The 19,239-nt window shown below is 46.4% G+C and overlaps 1 protein-coding gene across 4 annotated transcripts in view; it reads right to left on the bottom strand.

The window, feature by feature from the left end:
* NRAP (nebulin related anchoring protein) overlaps positions 1-19,239 on the bottom strand; it is a 75,045-nt gene that overhangs the window by 1,595 nt on the left and 54,211 nt on the right. For all 4 annotated transcript variants that reach the window (XM_032177453.2, XM_032177474.2, XM_032177463.2 and 1 more), the window contains 9 exons: positions 18,274-18,372; positions 15,752-15,856; positions 15,336-15,443; positions 14,186-14,497; positions 7,613-7,717; positions 6,746-6,844; positions 5,317-5,421; positions 1,891-1,998; positions 271-582 (listed from right to left, as the gene is read on the bottom strand). In XM_032177453.2, the coding sequence (XP_032033344.1) occupies positions 271-582; positions 1,891-1,998; positions 5,317-5,421; positions 6,746-6,844; positions 7,613-7,717; positions 14,186-14,497; positions 15,336-15,443; positions 15,752-15,856; positions 18,274-18,372 (1,353 nt within the window). The remainder of the gene's footprint in view (positions 1-270; positions 583-1,890; positions 1,999-5,316; positions 5,422-6,745; positions 6,845-7,612; positions 7,718-14,185; positions 14,498-15,335; positions 15,444-15,751; positions 15,857-18,273; positions 18,373-19,239) is intronic.

Raw genomic sequence — 19,239 nt, 5'->3', positions numbered from 1 at the left:
CATCTGTAAAATGAAACAGCCCTGGGGTTGGCATAAGTGCCAGTGACACGAGGCTTGGAAAGCATTTGACACAGAGCCTGGCCAACAGGAGACACTCGAGAAGTGGTGGTTATTGTTATTCTTTCTGGCACTGAAGTGTTTGTTAGGTATCTTGGATTCTCTCTCAGCCCAGCTCCCCTGGAAGCTAACAATGGAATGTGGCATTATGGCTATCTCTTAGGAAGAGGCACCAGGGGAAGGGCCTCAAGGGAGTGGGTGGAGGTGGCTTACATCACTCTGCAGCTGGTGGGCCTTCTGAGCGTGCCTGAGGCCCAGCTGCTCCGGGTCGCAGGTGGGCTGGGGCAGGGGCTGCCTGTAGTGCACATCACTGGCCAGCTGCTGGCTCCTCTTGGCCTGAAGGAGGCCGGGCTGGTCCGTGCTGCTGTGAAACTGGGACCGACTCTTGGCAAAGTCCTTCTTGTACTCATTGTCACTCTGGAGCCTGCCCACGTTGAGGAAATGCTTCATCCTTGGGTCATCGTCGACGCTGCGGTACCCGATCTGCAGGCCTCGGTCCCGCAGGAAAGCCTCTTTGTACCGGAACTGCAAGTCAGAGGAGCAGAGGCGGGTCATGGGTGCCTACCTCCCCCAGGGCCAGCCACACATATGGAGCCATCCCAGGGCATTCTCAGCAGGAGGCTCAAGAGTGGGTTAAAGGCACAGGCTTTGGATTCAAGTAGACCTACCTGTGTGGCCATGGGCCTGTTACTGAGTTTCTCCATGAGCCTCAGTTTCCCCATCTGATAAAATTGGAGACTGATCTCCACCCCATAGGAGGTTGCAAGGATTCAGCCAGATAGGGACTGAGCTTCATGTCTGGCATCAGCTCTGGCCCACTGAGTGGTGGCTACTGGTATTGTCGCTATTGTAATTAATACTCCAACAGGAAGATAAATGTGCCCATTCTCACATAGGCCACTCTGCCTTTGATTCTTTCCAGCTTTCAGGGACCTAGTCCAGTGCTCCTCAAACCATCTACGGTGAAGGGCCAGTCCCATTTTGATTTGCTTTTTACATTTCCAATGCATCAAAGACCCACGTATGGTACTACTGCATGTGGCTAGTATGTAGTAGTACCACTTGTATTTGGTAACACTCAACCTGGCCTTCACCCTTTTCAATGAGATGAGTCCAGTGATCACATGCTTAGATGTTACAATGTCTAATTGCTAAAAAAAAAAATTCAAAAATCACATGCTCTTAATTTCTGTACTTATCCAATTGTGGACCAGCAGGAAACCGTTCCCAGGTGAGCCTCCATCTAGCACTGTGGACACTTGTCTAGCCAATGGTGCCCTCTCTGCAGAATATCTGCTATGTTCCTGACACCGTATATGATTTTGTTTTCATTCCTACGTTAATCCGGGAGACAAGATCCCTGTTTCATAGATGCAGAAAATCAAGTTCAGAGAATTTGAGCAACTTGCCCAAGACAAACAGCCAATTTTCCTAAGTGACTGAGCCAGGATTTGAACTTGTCCATCTAGGGCAAAAGCGCCATCTCTTTCTACTCTACCACACTGAACTTCAGCTACAAGAAGTCCTTTTATTGCAAATCAACAGCCCAAGCTCATATTCATGGACCTCTTGGTACTCCTCCATCGTCTTTTAAGAGTGCCTCTCTAAAAAGAGAGAGAATGGAAATACAGCCCTCCTCGACCACAATTTCTGCCTAAGATGCTAGAAAGTAAAGCCCATTTTTTTTTCTTTCATTTAAAATACAGTACGTGTTCAGTTTTGGTGCAGAGAGAGAGATAATCTTGACAGGTCCTGGTGGTTTGCCTCTCCACAGAACTGGGAAAACCAGAGAAAAACTCATCAGTGACTGCAGGAGAGAACATGGGGTCTTACATCACTGGCGATCTCCCTGGATGCCCGGGCAGTCTGGAAGGGGATGGCGTCCAGCCTGAAGTCATAACTGCCAGCCCGGGTCTGCTCCCAGGAGTTTCTGTAGACTTTCTAGATTGGAAAAACAAAAGCATGAGTAAGCAGGCAGTCACTCCACTGTCTTCCACGTTGCTGGTACTCAGCAGGAGTGGTTCCTAACCTTTGTTGGTTCCCAGGACAGCAGAGCCTATAGCCCCATGTCCACCTTGGGGCTCCTTAGCACTGGGATTGGTGGGGTTGGCCGTAAAAGGCTTCAGCTCTAAGCCCCCAACCCGCTCACCCATTAGGCTCTGCTCTTGTGGGGCTTGTGATCTTTGGGTATGGCTCATTTGTGACACCCCCTTGGTATCAGAAGCCTTCACCCCACTCCTTCCTGTCTTTGCATTCACTTTCAGTGCTTCGGGTTTGCAGCTTCCAGGTGCCAGAATTCAAGCTTCCAGAATCCAGTTTCTTCCCACATGCTGAAAGTGCTGTTCCTTGGGCCTTGGCACTCATGTGTTTGTTAGCTCCACTGACATCTGGAGGGGCCTCAGCCTGGCTTTGATGCCATGCCCTGCACCATCACTATGAGGCATGCTGCATCTCATATATACCCCTGGTGCCTGCACGAAGGGAAGAGCCTTCACCTGAATTAAATTTATTGTCAAGCACCTGACCGAGTACCTGACCCATGTGTTTCATATCTTCCTCTTTCATTTTTTCCCTTTTCAAGTTGTTCTCACACGCCCTCTGGGAGTCTGTAATCATATCCTCTTAGTCCTCAGGTAGACCCACATCACCGATAGAGGCATCAAAATCTTCTGTGCCTTCATGTAGCTAATATTTTTTTTTTCAAGATAAGGGAATGGCTCTATAAAAGGAGGCATCTGGAGATCCCAGTGGAGGGCTGTTCTTTATTCAGCCACAGAGAAGGGAGACAGCAGGAGAGGCGCATCACCAACAGATGACAAAGTGACAGCCCCAGACTGTGTCGGTTGCTCACTCGTTCCACGAGCTACAGCAGGTCAGGGGGCCCTTAAGAACCATCCTTTTGTCTCCTGGAAATGGAGGTCAAGGCTGGCACTCTGTTCTACGGGGGATTGGGGGGATTAAGCAAAGGAGGAGTGGCAGATGGAAAGCAAAGTGCCCCACCCCATCCCACAACTGGGCCTGGAACTAGAGAGGACCACAAAGTGCTTGGGCCAAGCATGGCGGATCTCATCATTTCTCTGTACTGCAGATCACACCACCTTCACCTCCATCCTCACCTCTGACTCCAGCACCCGATGCCATAAACCCTGAGCCAAATGTCTACTGTGTTCTAGGCCCTGGAAATGCAGAACCGTTCATTCCTGGGATAATCACCTAACTGATGAATCACAGAGCCAAAATGATTAGATTTACTGGGTCATCACTGAGTTTAGCAGTTAGGACTGAAAGACATGTAGGAATGTTCAGATTATGACAGACTGATGATCCTCTGTAGCATTCTGCTTTCTGTTTTGGTGGCCCCACAAAGGTTAGAGTAGCAAACAGAGTCAAAACCCTGATCACTCTCTCCAAGGGGCACGCCATGCCTTCCTAGTAAGAACGCCCGCACCAGATCTGGGCTGGTTATTGACACCAAACTTGATGCAACATCGAAGTCCAATGTCACCCCACTTTGGTGTCCAATGCACCCCAGCTTCTGAGTCTCTAACTCGGGGTTGACTAGAAAGCATGGCCCAGATTGGGGGTCTCCTGAGTGTGCAGGCCCCCTTTCTCTGGGTGACTTCTCCCTGTGTACTATTTGCTTGGTTGTGATCACTTCCTCCCTGAGTTTTTTATTCTGTTGAGGTTTTTGCCTTGCCACTGGGAGTCTTTAGATTCCGTAGGCGCTTTGATTTGGAACCCTGGGCGTTCCTCTTCTTTATCACAGTGGGCACAGTTTTGTCCTCATCCTCACACATTAGAGTCATTTGATTTTTAGTTATTTCGGCTGCCTTACACATCTCAATGGCTTTCTTTGCCCAGGAAGGTCACTTTCCCTCCACATCTTCCTCACAGAGCACTTGATCCAATTGTGCGTATTCTACACGCCCCTGAAGAAGTGCTCTTTCAAAAGAGGTTCATGAGTTATCCATATCCGCATACCCTGGTGGCTAATTTCAGCTCCAGGACTCTGCAGACCGGCATCCCTTGTGAGAGGGAAGATGCTTCTATCACCGGCCTGGGGTGGCTCTCCTCCTCAAGCCAGGCCCCAAATGCATTGGCAGCTTTATCCCACTTTCTACAGCGATGGGTCTCCAATAGTTCCTCAAATGGAGGCCTTGCCTTCCCCCATCCTTGAAGCATTAATGAGATGGATGTTTTGTGCAGGCTCTGCTGAGGGGGAGGTCCTGCTTCCCCAGATGGAGGTCAGCCCACCAGAGCTGCTGTTCTAAAATTATCCCTTGCACATCCTTCAAAAGCATCAAATGGTCATAATAACTCATATTTACAAAGCACCATCGCATTCACTGCATGGGATCCCACAGGGCTTTACAAACGCAACAAACTAATACACACGCTAACTAGAAGGCGCCTCTCGCCAACCCCTGCAAGGCAGCCACCTCTGGGGTGAACGGTAGCAGCTGTTGATCTGCACGGAGCCCCAGGACACAATGGCCAGGCCAGGGAGGGAAGAATGGCCGGACTCTGGGAGGCCCTATGCTGCCCCAGGCCAACACACTCAGCCTGTGTTATTCTGATCTGACAGTGTCTTTTGATTCCGCCGTCTCTCTACCTGTTATCCAAGGATCACAGCTTTGCTGGCCGAGCAGCCGCCTATTCTATTACAACCAGGGGCCTCCAACCCCTGCTAACAACAAGCCTGGGTTTAGGAAACAGTAGCTTGGTTATGCACGCAAAGGGCACATGTCCAAGGGAAACGAAAGCGTTGGAGGCCACGGTCCCATGCACAAAGGAGTGAGCTGCATTTGGATGGGATGGGCTACCATTGCAGCATCTTTCCAAACTATGGGGTGAGATAGAGCCACTCTATCCCCAGTGACACTACTCTGAATGGCTACAGAGAGGGGTCCAGGAAACAAAAACAGCAGGTGTCTACACCCGCTAGGGCCAGGGGACCACTCCCCTCATGGTTACCCAGCACATCACTGAGATCTTTGGAGCCATACCCAAGTCAGAATTTCAGAGCTGGAAAGAATCTCAGTTTAGCTCAGCCCCATTACCATTTTGCAGATTAAAAAAAAACCAAAAACAAGGACCACTGAGGAAAGTGACTGAAAGTCACACAGTTTCTCAGTTCAGTGTCCTTTCTGTTCCAAGTCCTCCTTCCTAGAACTTTTTTTTAAAGAAACGAAATCCACATTGGGCACAGATCATTTTACAAAAGTAGGCACACACTCCATGAACCACCAGATCACTTACATCACTCAGATGCAGCGCATTGAGGCGGGCTCGGGTGAAATCGGGGTGGTCGGGGATCAGGGTGTATCTGTGCAGGGATTCTGCATCTCCGGATCTATACATGCGCTGTGGATAAGATGGGCTCATGGTAAATGGAGAACTGTGTGGGCTGAAACCGTAGGGGAAAAGCAACTGACTCCCTTTCCTTCCCCCGCCCCCGCCACCTGAGTGCCCACCGCATAGAACAGAACCCAGTCCTGCCCATGGACAGTGTCCCTCCAGAACCCACAATTTGATGGAGGATGCCTTTATAGCCAGGGTCAGATGGGGCAGCTGGTTTTAAATAGACTGTTAAAAATATTCATCAAGATGTGCTCGAAATAGGCCACAAACCAACATCATGGTTGGCCATACCTGGGTGTTTTACACAGTAGAAGATGTGTAGATATTTCAGAGAGTCTTTGCAATTGAGCATTGGACATGCTTTTTACTAGTAACAAGATACAACCTCAGTGCCTTTGTTGTTTAACATTAATGGTAATAATTATAATATGCATCGTTAATAAGTTCTTTTTGTTATAAAAGATCTTAACACATGTTCAAGAAATAAGTGTTTTCATAGCCCACCTGGATCACAGGAAGACACAATTTTAAAACTCAAAGACTTATCTGGTTTCTATTTTTAAAGCAGTGATTTAAGAATTACAAACAATTTTAGGAAGTGTTTGAGTCTTACGTATTTTTAGAGGTGAAACTGTAATATTCTGATCAATTACCAGATAACTCAGGCTTTACAAATATGACCTGGTCAGTACAGTAGTCGGGCTGTCTGCGAAACGCAGCAGCTCTGTCACTGTGCATGTAGAACTGAATCCCTTAATTTCAGGGGAAGAACATTAACTTCCTATTCCTTGAAATAAAGACAGGAATGTGGAAATAGGGCTACATTATACAGAGAGTAAAATCAGAAAGAAGCTTTAAATACAGCTGTTCCTATTTTTTTTTTTCTTAACTGGGTTATATTAAGCTTTTAATTCCACCGCCATCTATCAACAAGTAACATGTATCTGACCTAGCGTTTGGCAAGGGATCATCAATAATACTTGGTATTATTGTCATTGTGATTATGAATCAAACCATGATAAGGAGCACTTATTGAGAACTTACTGTGTTCTATGTACTTGCTAAAAGCTTTCTGAGCCTTTATTTAATCCTCATTTAATTCATTTAATCTTACGAAATGGTTGCTATTATTATCCTCCCCGCAACCCCAACCTCCTTCAAATAAAGGAACCAAGGTTAGAAGGGATTCAGTAACTGGCCCAAGACCATCCAGGTAGTAGAAAGAAGGTTTGCACCCCCATCTGTCCAGAGCCTGTGTTCTTAGACCCGGACCACTGAGCAGCAGTGCTACGCTGCATGCCGGGATGAATGACAAGAAAGGACCCACCTCATTGCAGTGCATATAGCTGTTCTTGGCATGAACCAGGTCTGGGGAGTCAACCACTGTGGTGAACTTGATACTGTCTGGTTTTTTACGGTACTTGGTCTATAAGATAAAGACAAAGATTCTCATGAAACACAGTCAAACTTCATGCATTTTTCAGGATACAGCTTCACTCCACCTTCTCAGTACCTAACATGCCAATCATATTGTTGGAAAACAAGCCTTTCTTCTTGGTAGGTACCTAACAATCAAGAGTATAAAAAGATTCAGCTGCCTCTGTGATATGGAACATTTTACAGGTATTTACTCTCTTGGAGAGAGAGGCCACAAAGTACTATGGCTCCCCACAATAAAGGAATTCAGTAAAGGGCAGTATTCAGCATCAAGGTGGCCCTGCTTGGACCCTGTCCAAATACATTCTGTTATTAAGAAACTGAAGAAGGCAGTGTCACCTTCGAGGGAATTCCAGGGCAGGGATCCCCAGGCTATTAGTATGGTAAGGAGTTCAGTTAATGTAACTATTCCTGGGCAAATTTTAACACTATCAGAAATCAGAAAACCTCTGGACACAGAGTCAACTCAGTAGATGGGTGGCAAATTCCTCCTCCTCGCCATACAAAGAATGGGCCAGTTTAGATAACGATTGTACGTAATGTATTTGTTGAGAACTTTCTAATAAATCATGCCTTCAGTTCCTCAGCAGTGAATTCATTTGGAGGGAAACCTCATTCTGTCTTGGGATTTGGTTGCACATGGCCCTCCAAAAATACTGGGAGTCCAGTGGGTTCTCCACTCCATAAACAGATTCCCTCTTCAAAAGGAAATGCTAGCTTGCCCTTGTCACTTGTGGTGGGGACAGGTTGATGGTACCTCGCTGATGAGTTCTCCAGCCTTCTTTGCACTCTCTATCTGTGGGGATCTCAGCGCCAGCCATCCTATGCCCTTCATGCCGATCAGGTCTGACTTGTAGCGCAACTGCAGGGAAAAAAATCATGGGCTTTATCAGGAGAGTGCCTAAGACTACTACAGCATTTCAAGAAGATCCTTGATTTGTAATAGCATTTATAATAATGCTTCATCACAACACTTCAACATCTTCACTGGGAGTGCATTCTGCATGTCGTCAAGTCAAACTGTTTGAATTTGTACATTCTGCCAGGAATTAATTAATGCATCACATACGAGATACAAGAAGGTCCCACCAGTGAATTGGCAGGATTTAAAGCAGAGAGTAACGACCTATGTGGACGATCGCATAAAGAAAGAGCTGAGATATATGCTCATATCTAAGCACCAGCTGGGATTATTTTGTTTCATTCTGCCAGTGAGGCCATTACCCGCCTGACTAAATAGAAACATTCTGCACACTGTTCAGGCTTTGAACTCTGGGTTCAACCCGCTACGACTGGGAGCAAATCACTTTAACCAAAATGTGACTCAGTTTCTCTCTGTGATACTCGAAGTTCCTAACAACCCCTCTGTTCTCATAAAAACACCTGCTAGTACTCAGGGCTAAGAGCCACTCTTTAAGTTAGATTTTTTGTTCTTGTGATAGTGGTAGTGGAGGGGGAAAGAAGTCAATTATAGTCGGACTTTAAAAACGGAAACAAATTTAGATGCCACCAGCTAATAGTGAGTAAACCATTTTAACCACTTCATGCCTCAGTTTACCACCTCCTCCCACTGTTACTCATTATGATTTGTTTATATTCCAAAAATAGGCTAAGCCTTATTTTCTTTCTTCATTTTAAGAGCTCGGAAGGTTAGGCTATGGCATCAGTCCTTGGAGAAAATAATAAATGGTGCTTTAAGACAGTGGGTCTGACTGGTAGCCTTCCCAAATGTTGAATCTCATTACTATTCCTTGATCTGCCCACCATTACCTACAATGAGACAGTCGCCTGAATGCTTCTCTTCTTCTCTTTATGGAAATTAGGCATTTTTTTAAAGGTGGAAAAAGCCTCTCTAAGAAAATCTAAAATTTGGATCTAAACGAAGCTGATGGCATTTCTCTAATTTAGATATAAGCTCTGCTGTAACGCAAAATATCACTCCAGAAATCAGCCTCTCAGCCTTTTTAGTTCTCTTTCATTTCAGGATTCACAGCATTCCTCACAGCTGGCCTCAAAGAGGGTCCGTTTCTGATCTACTGTCTGCTGGTTAATGCCCCTGTGCAAATTCGACTGTGCCTTCCAACTGGTGAAGGGAGACATCACTCAGGCTCAGGAGCAGGTTTCAAAACCCCATGTCAGTAAGATTGCTTTTTATACCACGATCTTTCAGTCTACACCGGCAAAGCTTTTGCCTTGCACTCTGATAAAGAACAGAGAAAATTGGATAAATTTCTAAGTTGGAGAGAATAATCCTACAGGGCCTCTTCACAGCCGGGCCTTGCTCCTTTCATAAGCGAGATGAAGTGGGGAGCGCTCTTTCAACTTGCCTTTTGTTGAGCTGAACAGTACGATCCCAGGTAAGTCAGAAAGCAAGATGCAGGTTCCCCAAAGATCTGACTGTGCCTCCAACTCTCTTATAAATGGATTGTCTATTGATATCTCAGCTCCCAGCCCAGCTTTGACTATTCACGCAGACCCTAAAAACAACACACTTGCCCCAGACTTCATGATAAAAGACAGGGCCAGGGGAGGGGAGTCAAGAAGAATCTGCTACCCAAAGATGGTTTCGAAGAAGTATTATAAGATAATGAGAGACCTTTCAAAGCTGCACAGCTGAATCTGGCTTCCCCAAATGGCAGCCTCACTTTTTTTCCCCTCTTACATACTAAGGTCTAGAAGACCTCTTCGGATTCACACATGGGGTTACCCGGCACCCCCATTTTGGAGCACTGTGTTGCAGCTGCAGCTTTCAGTCCTTGAGTTCTAATGCAGAAGGAATGATGTAAGCCATTGTGCCCAGCAAGTGGCTGGGGTAAAGTATATCTTTGTCATATTAATAAGAAACATTACAATTATGACCTTGTGTAGAGTGGGGTTTGTTTTAGACCCATTATTTCATTCAGTCCTCACACCATCCTGCAAAGAAGGGGTTATATTCTCTCTCGAGATGGGGTCTCTCTTGTTATCCAGGCTGGAGTGCAGTGGTGATCTCCCAGGCTCAAGTGATCCTCCCACCTGAGCCTCTCAGAGTAGCTGGGACCACAGGTGTGCACCACCACAACTGGCTAATTTTTTTTTTATTTTCTATTTTTGTAGAGATGGAGTCTCCCTATGTCACCCAAGCTGTTCTCTAACTCCTGGGCTCAAGTAATCTTCCTGTCTCAACTTCCCAAAATGTGGGATTACAGGTGTGAGCCACCATGCCCAGCCTAAGGAACAGTTATTCCCATTCGCAGAACTATTTTGGTTTTCAAATGATTGTTCAGACTCTCAGCAGAGCCACCAGCTGCTGTACTGTGGGTAAGCCATACGAGGTAGTGGTTAAGAGGACAGACACAGAGCACCTAGGTTCAGAATCCAGCCACCCGGGGAAGCCAAAGAGACTGAACCAGGAGTTAAGAGGCAAGAGCTAGAAGCCTCGCTGTGCCTTGTACTAGCTGTACAGTCTTGAGCAAATCATTTCCCTACCAGCTGTGGCCTTCGGCAAGCTACTTAGATTATTGGTGCCTTATTGCCGCATCCTGTAAAGAGAGGAGTCATACTGGTACCCACCTAGATATTAAATGAGATAGTTCACACAAAATACTTATGCCAATGCCTAGCCCAGGGTAAGAGTTCCATAGATTTTAGTTATTGCTGTCGTTGTTATTTCTGAGGGAGAAACTGAGTCCCGAGAGCTTAAGGAGCCTACCTTAGGTCACACAGCTGTAAGCAGAGAGGCTGGGACTGTCTCCATGACATTTCCTGCCCGTGCCTTTCCGGACTCCCGGCAGCCTGGTCTGAGACCATGGAGGGAGCAGGCAACAGCCGACTTGAGAAGCACGGAAGAGGTGATGGAATCAGCAACTGCCCATAATGCACCTTGCCTGGACCAGGCACGCATCTCAGGTGAATTTCTGAGTCAAGCAAGACTGGGCCGGGCTGGTCCGGACTGGGCAGACATGGGAATGAACCATGGCCCTGAGGAGCTCAGCATCTCTGGGTCCCCTCTGGCCCTACCCAAAGCTTTCTCTCTGGCCTGGGGAGGGCAAGGTCAGGAAAGCAGATGAAAGCCGGGGCTGCTCCCTTGACATAATGCCTATTTAGCACCTGTTTCCTTTTCTGCATAATAGAAACACGTGAATTTGGAGTTTTGATAATGGCTGCTATCAAGCTGAAGCCGCAGAACCAGCTGAACATTTCAGGGACTCCTGTTCACAGCTTCTTTGAATCCAGACTCCCTCATTAACCAATTTGCAGCTTAAAAACAATGCGTACAGCATAATATGATCATTTAAAATTTAAGCAATCACTTCTTAGCATTTAAAAATGTAATACATATCCTGCCTTTAAAATGTCAGCATAAGATTGCCAACTACAATTTCATGGGAGGGATTCTCCTTTTTAGATTATGTTCCCTCTACTTTCTTTTTTTAGTGTGAAAATGTCCTTTCTTTTCAGAAATAACAGTGACATAAATGGTAGCTTAAGGTAGTGTTTGTTTTTTTCCTTCTTCCTCAGCTAGTAAAAAAAATTTGACATTATGTGGATCCCACCATTTAAAAGCCATTGTCCCATGAATCCCAAAGTCTAAGATCGCGGATCAAATCGAACCTCTTTGCTTTTCTTTTACTTTCTTTTTTTCTTTCTTTTTATTTTTTTGAGACAGGGTCTCTGGTTTTCTGTCACCCAGGCTGAAGTGCAGTAGCACGATCGTGGCTCACTGCAACCTCTGCCTCCTGGGCTCAAGCCATCCTCCCACGTCAGCCTCCTAAGTAGCTGGGACTACAGGTGTGCACCACCACACCCAGCTAATTTTTTGTAGAGACAGGGTTTCATCATGTTGCTCAGGCTGGTCTCGAACTTCTGAACTCAAGCAATTCACTTGCCCTGGCCTCCCAAAGTGCTGGAATTACAAGTGTGAGCCACCACACCCGGCCCCTTTTTGCTTTTCTGATGGAGAGATGGAGGCCTAGAAAGGGAAGTGACTGCTCATGGACACACAGTGACAGAGCTGGGCTTCCCACACACATCCTCTGACTTCCAGCTCCACCTCCCATACCTCTCCCAGGTGGCCTCTCTACCTTCCTGGGGGGCCTGTTCTGTCCCAGAAGGTTTCTGTTCTCCCAAGAAATAGGCCATTGACAAGAGGGTCCCTTGTTGGGCACCAGAGAGTCATGCTATCAGCTGTTTTGGGGGCCCTCAGGATTGCTTAGCAAATGGAAGGACTTTGTAAGTGGAACTTGGGCTGGCACTTTAGTAACTAAATCCCCTGTGTGGGACCCAGATGAAGGCACCCTACTCTACACTCTGCTTGATGGTGAATGACATGATATTGCAGTTCCAGCAAACTGTGATTAATAATGCAATGATAATTAAATTAACAAAATCATTACTGCAATTAATAATAATTGATTTTGTGTTTAGAATACCCCACTTATTGCTATCTACAATTAATCTAGCAGTAATCATTGCCCTGAAGGCAACCAGAATTGAGGGGCTTGGTGCAAGGAACCTATTCAAATAGCTAATACTTATTCTAGTGTTTCTATGGATCAGGTATCATGCCGTTTCATATAGACCAGTTCTCCGCTGAGAACCAGATTCTCAACGGGGGATAACTTCGTCTCTCAGGGACATTTGTTTGGCAAGATTTAGAGGCATTCGTTGTCACACTGGGGGGTAGGGTGCTATGGGCACCTAGAGGATAAAGACCACGGATGTTACTAAATATCCTGAAATGCACGGGACAGGCCCCTAAAACAATCAGCCTGCAAAAATGTCAAAGGTGCAGACGTTGAGAAACCCTGACACAGATGGCTGGTTGTGTTCTAAAATGAGAGCACCTTCTTCCTAGGGATGCTGTGGGCCTAGAGAGAGGATGTGAGGCGCAGTGCCTGCCACACTGTGCAACGCAGTCCCATTGTCATTATTGTCATGCCCCATGCCATCGTTACCATGTCTGCAGCTTGGAGAGGGTGTGAACTTGTCCAAGGTCACCCAGCCAGTAGTGGGGGAGCTATGGTTGGAATCTCAGAAGTCTGACTCCAGAATCTTGCACCATGATGTGGGAGGGGCCAGCGCTCTCCACCAGCCTGCTTGGTGCCCCTGCTCAGGGTCTACGCCTGTGCTGTGAGGGGCATGGCTGCCTGCTCTGAGCTCCCCCCAAGAGAGCAGGATGGTTAAGAATGGGTTCTGGAGCCTACCCTCCCTCGGCACTTCCCACATGACCTCATCCCTAAAACAGGAGTAACAGCTGTCCCCACGTCAGACTGCTTTCACAAGTTTAAAAGCAAAGACAAGCAGTCAGGGAGAGTCGGCGGTGGTTACAGTCTTATCATATCACCACCCTCATCCTTACTCCGCAGAGCCTAGGCCCTGCTCAGACCCTGTGATTCCATCCCCACTCACTCGGCCTCAAACAGGCCAAGGCTGCTCCATCACTTCAGCCTCAAACAGGCCAAGGCTGCTCCTACTCAAGTCCTTGGCCTTTGAACTTGCTATTCAGTTTGCCTGGAGTTCCCTATCCCCTTCTGTCTTTTCCTTAAGGCTTTTGCTCAAATATCAGCTTTTCAATGAGAACTACCCTAATGCCCTATTTTAAATGGCACATGTGTACGTGCACACATACACACACGCACACACACACACACACACACCCCTCCTGCCCCACTTCCCTGTTCTATATGTCTCCATAGCATGTATAACCATTGACATATTACATATTTCATGTATTCACCATGGCTAATCTCCCTCCAGTATAACAGGAGTTTCCTAAGCACAGGAATTTTTTGACTCTTTTGTTAACTGCTGCACTCTCAGGGCTTAGAATGGTGGCTAGTGTACAGAAGGTGCTCAATAAAGATTTTTTTTTTCTGAGATGAAGTCTTGCTCTGTCACCCAGGCTGGAGTGCAGTGGTGCAATCTCGGCTCACAGCAACCTCTGCCTCCCGGGTTCAAGCGACTCTCCTGCCTCAGCCTCCCAAATAGCTGGGACTACAGGCGCATGCCACCATGCCTGGCTAATTTTTATATTTTTAATAGAGACGGGGTTTCACCATGTTGGTCAAGCTAGTCTCAAACTCCTGACCTCGTGATCCGCCCAGCTCGGCCTCCCAAAGTGGTGGGATTGCAGGTGTGAGCCCCTGTGATAGCCCTCAATAAAGATTTGTTGAATGGGTCAATGAATGATTCCAACCTAAATGACACAGACCCAGCAAATCATTGTTTGGGGAAGGCACATAGGGGTAGGAGAGCCCAAAAGACTAAGGAAGAAGCAGAGATTGACACCCAGGTTTGGTGAACGGAGAAAGGCTGGGGGCTGGTTTGCCTTCCACAAGGCCACCCCTACCTCACTCTGCAGAGCATGGGCTTTCTTGGCCCAGGCCATCTTCAGGTCCTCGGGCAGTGCTGTGAACTCGTGATACTGCGTCCTGTAGTCGTGGTCGCTGGCCAGAGCCTGGGCATTCTTGGCATGGACCAGGTGCACCATGTCCATGGGCAGATGGAACTGGGCTTGGCTGCTGGTCGCCCCTCTCCTGTACCGAAGCTCGCTCTGCAGCTGGCCCATGCGCCGGCAGTGCTGGATCCGGGGGTCGTCTCTTACACTCTGGGGCCCTATGAGTTTCCCTCGCTCCTTCACAAAGTCATGTCTGTAGAGAAACTGCAAGAAAGGGCTGGCTGGTCAAATTCTATCTGTGCAGTTTCATTGCAGACTCTAGAAAAATCACTTGTTCTTACACTAGGAGGTGATGATTATAAGAAAAACCACAGTGGGGTTGGCCTGAGAGTGTGCCTTCCTCCCTGGGGGATGAACAATTAAAACATCGCTCCATTCTTCCTATCTAATTAAAATCAGATCCTCAGAACCAAAGGAAGGGCTTCACTCCCCTTACATGTCCTATGCCCAAAAGGAATTTATCAAAAAGGGTGAAAGAGAAACTTGTGCTTTATCCATTCGCACTTGGCAAAACATTAAACCCAAAAGACAGGATCCATTTATTTGAAGTCCACATTTTTCTGTGATTTGTTTGTGGGAAAGAGAAAGTCACCTTCATGTCCCAAAGCTATGGACGTTATCAACAGAGTGAAACACAGCCATCAAATCCTAACACCAATGCGTGAAACTACAGAGAGCCAAGAGGGAGATGTGTTCCGGCTATATTGCAATTTCTATCGAGAGTTCTCGTTCTAAATCTGGGTGGAGTTAGAAGACAGGCAGTTCATGCATTACAAGGGGACCATCGCCTAGACATTGCAATTAGAAATAAATCATCATCTCCTTCCTGCTAGAGGCCTTTGCCTGAATTTAGCTTCTGATTAACAGAGCCTTTCTTTTCCCCCCTCAAAGAATCTCATTCATAACTAATATATTCTGCAGGTGACATCCTGTCTCACATGGTTATAGATTTGCTTTAATTCAGGAAAATCCGCTGTAGACATTGTTTTACATGAAGTTAACAGAAATTAGGCAAGATGGAAGGTCATATCATTCAACTCACATCACTGGCTATATCTCCAGAGGCCCGGGCAGCCTGGAAGGGGAGCGCTTCTATTGTCAGCTTGTAGCCTTGAGCACGAAGATTACGCCAGGACTCTTTGTATTTTGCCTAAAGTGGGAACACATGTAAATCTTTAAAAAAAAATTACATGAATCAACGAGCAAAGGCCACCCCTTTCATTTATAGCACAGTGTTCCAGAATCAATTTCTGTTTTGTGCAGCAAATCTCATTAGTACACACCCTGGGTACACTCATGGACTCACATTTGTGAGAAGGTATATTTAACATGGACAGCTAAGCTACACATTTTAAAAAGCTTCCGTGAAGGCCAGAAAGGTCAGTGTTGGGTTACTTCACAGATGCAGACATATATGGCTTTGGAGGACGCTTGAACTTAAGCAACAAAAGGGCTTACGTCACTCAGGTTGGCTGCATTCGTTTTTGCTCGGATGAACTCGGGCAGACCCAGGGTCATTGTATACTGGTGTCTTGCATCCTCTCCAGCTGCTTTATAGAGGCGCTGGGCCAAAAAAAAAAAAATAGTAATAATAATAATGCAAGAGATAAGTGCTGTGCATTTCTGCAGTGCTGGAAGTCCCTCAATGGCAGTTGAGGAAACACAATAGCAAAAAACCGTTCATTGTGTCATGGATACATCTCCAGTCTTGAGGAAGATGTTTATTTCAATAAAGACAATCATTCATGAGTCAAATCGAGTGATGTAAAAGGAATATGTAAGGAATGGCAATGTGCTTTGCTGAATAAAAGGCCAGGGAAAGAAAAATAAATTTAAGATTACTCCTGAGGTTCCTTATATTGTAGACTTTGTCCTTGAGGACAGAGTATAAAGATCATACAAAGACCTGGGAAATTTAGGAGAAGGGAGGTGGAAGGGACATCTCCAAACCCAGGCCTGTACCCTTTACTAAAGCTGCAGGATCCTTTCCACAGGTGAATCACACCAGTGCTGCCCTGGATGGCCTCATCTTGTACAAAAACATCCATTCTTGTGATTAGAAATGGGTCTATGAGCCGGGCGTGGTGGCTGATGCCTATAATCTCAGCACTTTGGGTGGATGAGGCCAGTGGATCACGAGGTCAGGGGTTCGAGACCAGCCTGGCCAACATGTTGAAACCTCTTCTTTACTAAAAATACAAAACTTAGGGCCGGGCGTGGTGGTTCATGCCTGTAATCCCAGCACTTTGGGAGGCTGAGGTGGACACATCACCTGAGGTCGGGAGTTCAAGACCAGCCTGACCAAGATGGAGAAAACCCATCTCTACTAAAATACAAAATTAGCCTGGCGTGGTGGCGGGCGTCTATAATCCCAGCTACTTGGGAGTCTGAGGCAGGAGAATTGCTTGAACCGAGGAGGCAGAGGTTGCAGTGAGCGAAGATCGCGCCACTGCACTCCAGCGTGGGAGACAGAGCGGGACTCTGTCTCAAACAAACAAACAAAACAAACAAACAAAAAAGTTAGCTGGGCATGGTGGCAGGCGCCTGTAATCCTAGCTACTCGGGAGGCTGAGACAGGAAAATTGCTTGAACCCGGAAGGCGGAGGTTGCAGTGAGCCGAGATAGCACCACTACACTCCAGCCTGGGTGAAAGAGTGAAACTCCATCTCAAAAAAAAAAGAAAGAAAAGAAAAAGAAAAAAGAAATGGGTCCGTGGTTGCCGAGTTGGCTAATGCCAGAGGCCATCAGAGAAGGCACTGTTATCCCACAGCACGAAGCTCATAAAGTAGGCAGAATAGACTAAATAGGAATTGAAAAGTGATACTGTCACTCTAAAAGGTCATGAACTCCATCCTTTATCCCAAGCTGCCATTTCTTGCTTTTCAGTTGGAGCAAGTAAGAACTAATAGTGTAAATAACCAAATCTCAGCTGACTTCTATAAGTTAGAGTCAGAAGGAGAATCTTAAAAACTAAGGATAGAGTCAGAAGGAGAATCCTAAAACCTAAAGGTGGTTCAAAATGTAATTCTCTGCCAAGCTCGCCTATTTCGAACCTGTAAGAGAGCCACTAAGAAGAAGTAGAATCAATGAGGCTGGAATGATAATTTTAGAGAATGAGATTCCTTCCCTTGCATCTGCCCTCTGCTGGATACATGAAAGTGTAAATTGGGTAAATGGTGAGTGAGAAGAGGAGAAGGTAGAGAATTGAGAAGCCTGCCGGGCGCGGTGGCTCACGCTTGTAATCCCAGCACTTAGGGAGGCCGAGGCGGGCGGATCACGAGGTCAGGAGATCGAGACCACGGTGAAACCCCGTCTCTACTAAAAATACAAAAAATTAGCCGGGCGTGGTGGCGGACGCCTGTAGTCCCAGCTACTCGGAGAGGCTGAGGCAGGAGAATGGCGTGAACCCGGGAGGCGGAGCTTGCAGTGAGCCGAGATTGCGCCACTGCACTCCAGCCTGGGCGACAGAGCGAGACTCCGTCTCAAAAAAAAAAAAAAAAAAAAAAGAAAGAGAAGCCTGACAAACATCTTCCAATTTAACTGTACTTGGATAACCACAAATCCTCCCACATCAGATTGACAATGTAAAATTGGTTAGCCAATATTTGCCTAGATAGAACAAATGAAATATAGACCAGTACTTCTCAGACCTTCATGTGCCAAAGAATCATCTTGTGATCCTGTCAAATGACCATTTGGAGTCAGTAGATCTGAGGTTGTGCCTTGCCAGTATGCTCCCAGGCAATGCTAATGTAGCTGGTCTGGGATAGCACTTGGAAAGCGAGACTACAGACAATCCCAGATTCCCAACTGGGCTTTCATTTCCTCTGGAAAATGTTTAGGCTCCATATGATGACATTCTTTTCTTTCCAAACCTCCACATAAACACCCATGCTCTTTCTCACCCCACACACATTCACGTGTATTTTTAACAATCTAGCAATTTTTAAAAAGACCATTCCGAAGCCATCAGATTTTACCTCGTTCGTTATCTGGTTGCTGAATTTTGCGTGAAGGAGGTTGGGAGTGTCTGTCACAGCTGTGTACTTGAATGAGTGGGGATGCTGCCGATATTTACTCTGAATTCACACACAAGAAGGGAAGAAGACGACTCCGTAAGGGATAAAAACCAGAAGCAGAACCAGTTCTTTAAGTATTAGCCATAAAGCCTTGTTTTGCAAAGGCTGAAAATCTATCACCCCAGAATCCAGGTTGTCACCTGCCTTTGTGACCCCACAACTCACTGGGATGAGGAAGCAGAGAGGAGGATAGGATGGACTGAATCAGAACCTTCTAAATGGGAAAGGGAGATTTAGTCCTTTGCCACAAATGTGAACATGACTATTTAAATTTGTGTTTGTTCTAGATCTTTGCTGGACAGAGAACCAGTGCTCCTCTACCTTGATGGCATACCACAAACTGCAGCTTTAAAAAAACAGACATGCCAGGCGTGGTGGCTCATGCCTGTAATCCCAGCACTTTAGGAGGCCAAGGCGGTGGGATCCCCTAAGGTCAGGATTTTGAGACCATCCTGGCCAACATGGCGAAACCCTGTCTCTACTAAAAAACACAAAAATTAGCTGGGCATGGTGGTGCATATCTGTAATTCCAGCTACTTGGGAGGCTGGGGCAGGAGAATCGCTTGAACCTGGGAGGTGGAGGTTGCAGTGGGCTGAGATCGCACCATTGCACTCCAGCCTGGGTGATAGAGTGAGACTGTCTCAAAATAAATAAATAAATAAACTAAAATAAAAATAAATAAATAAAAATAAAACTTTAAAATAGGTGTGCCTACACCCCACCCTGAGAGACTGGGATTCAGTAAATTAGTCAGTGGGGCCCAGGCCTCTGCATTTCTTAAGGTTTTTTAAGGTTCTGATGCACCATGAGGTACAGAGACCACTTGCTTTAGAGATTTCACTGGAAAAGCAAAGCATGAGGTTAAA

This window comes from Hylobates moloch, unplaced genomic scaffold, assembly GCF_009828535.3.
Source record: "Hylobates moloch isolate HMO894 unplaced genomic scaffold, HMol_V3 SCAFFOLD_3, whole genome shotgun sequence".
Lineage (NCBI taxonomy): Eukaryota > Metazoa > Chordata > Mammalia > Primates > Hylobatidae > Hylobates > Hylobates moloch.
The sequence above is the reverse complement of the archived record's forward strand: the minus strand, read 5'-3'. Positions and strand labels throughout refer to the sequence as shown.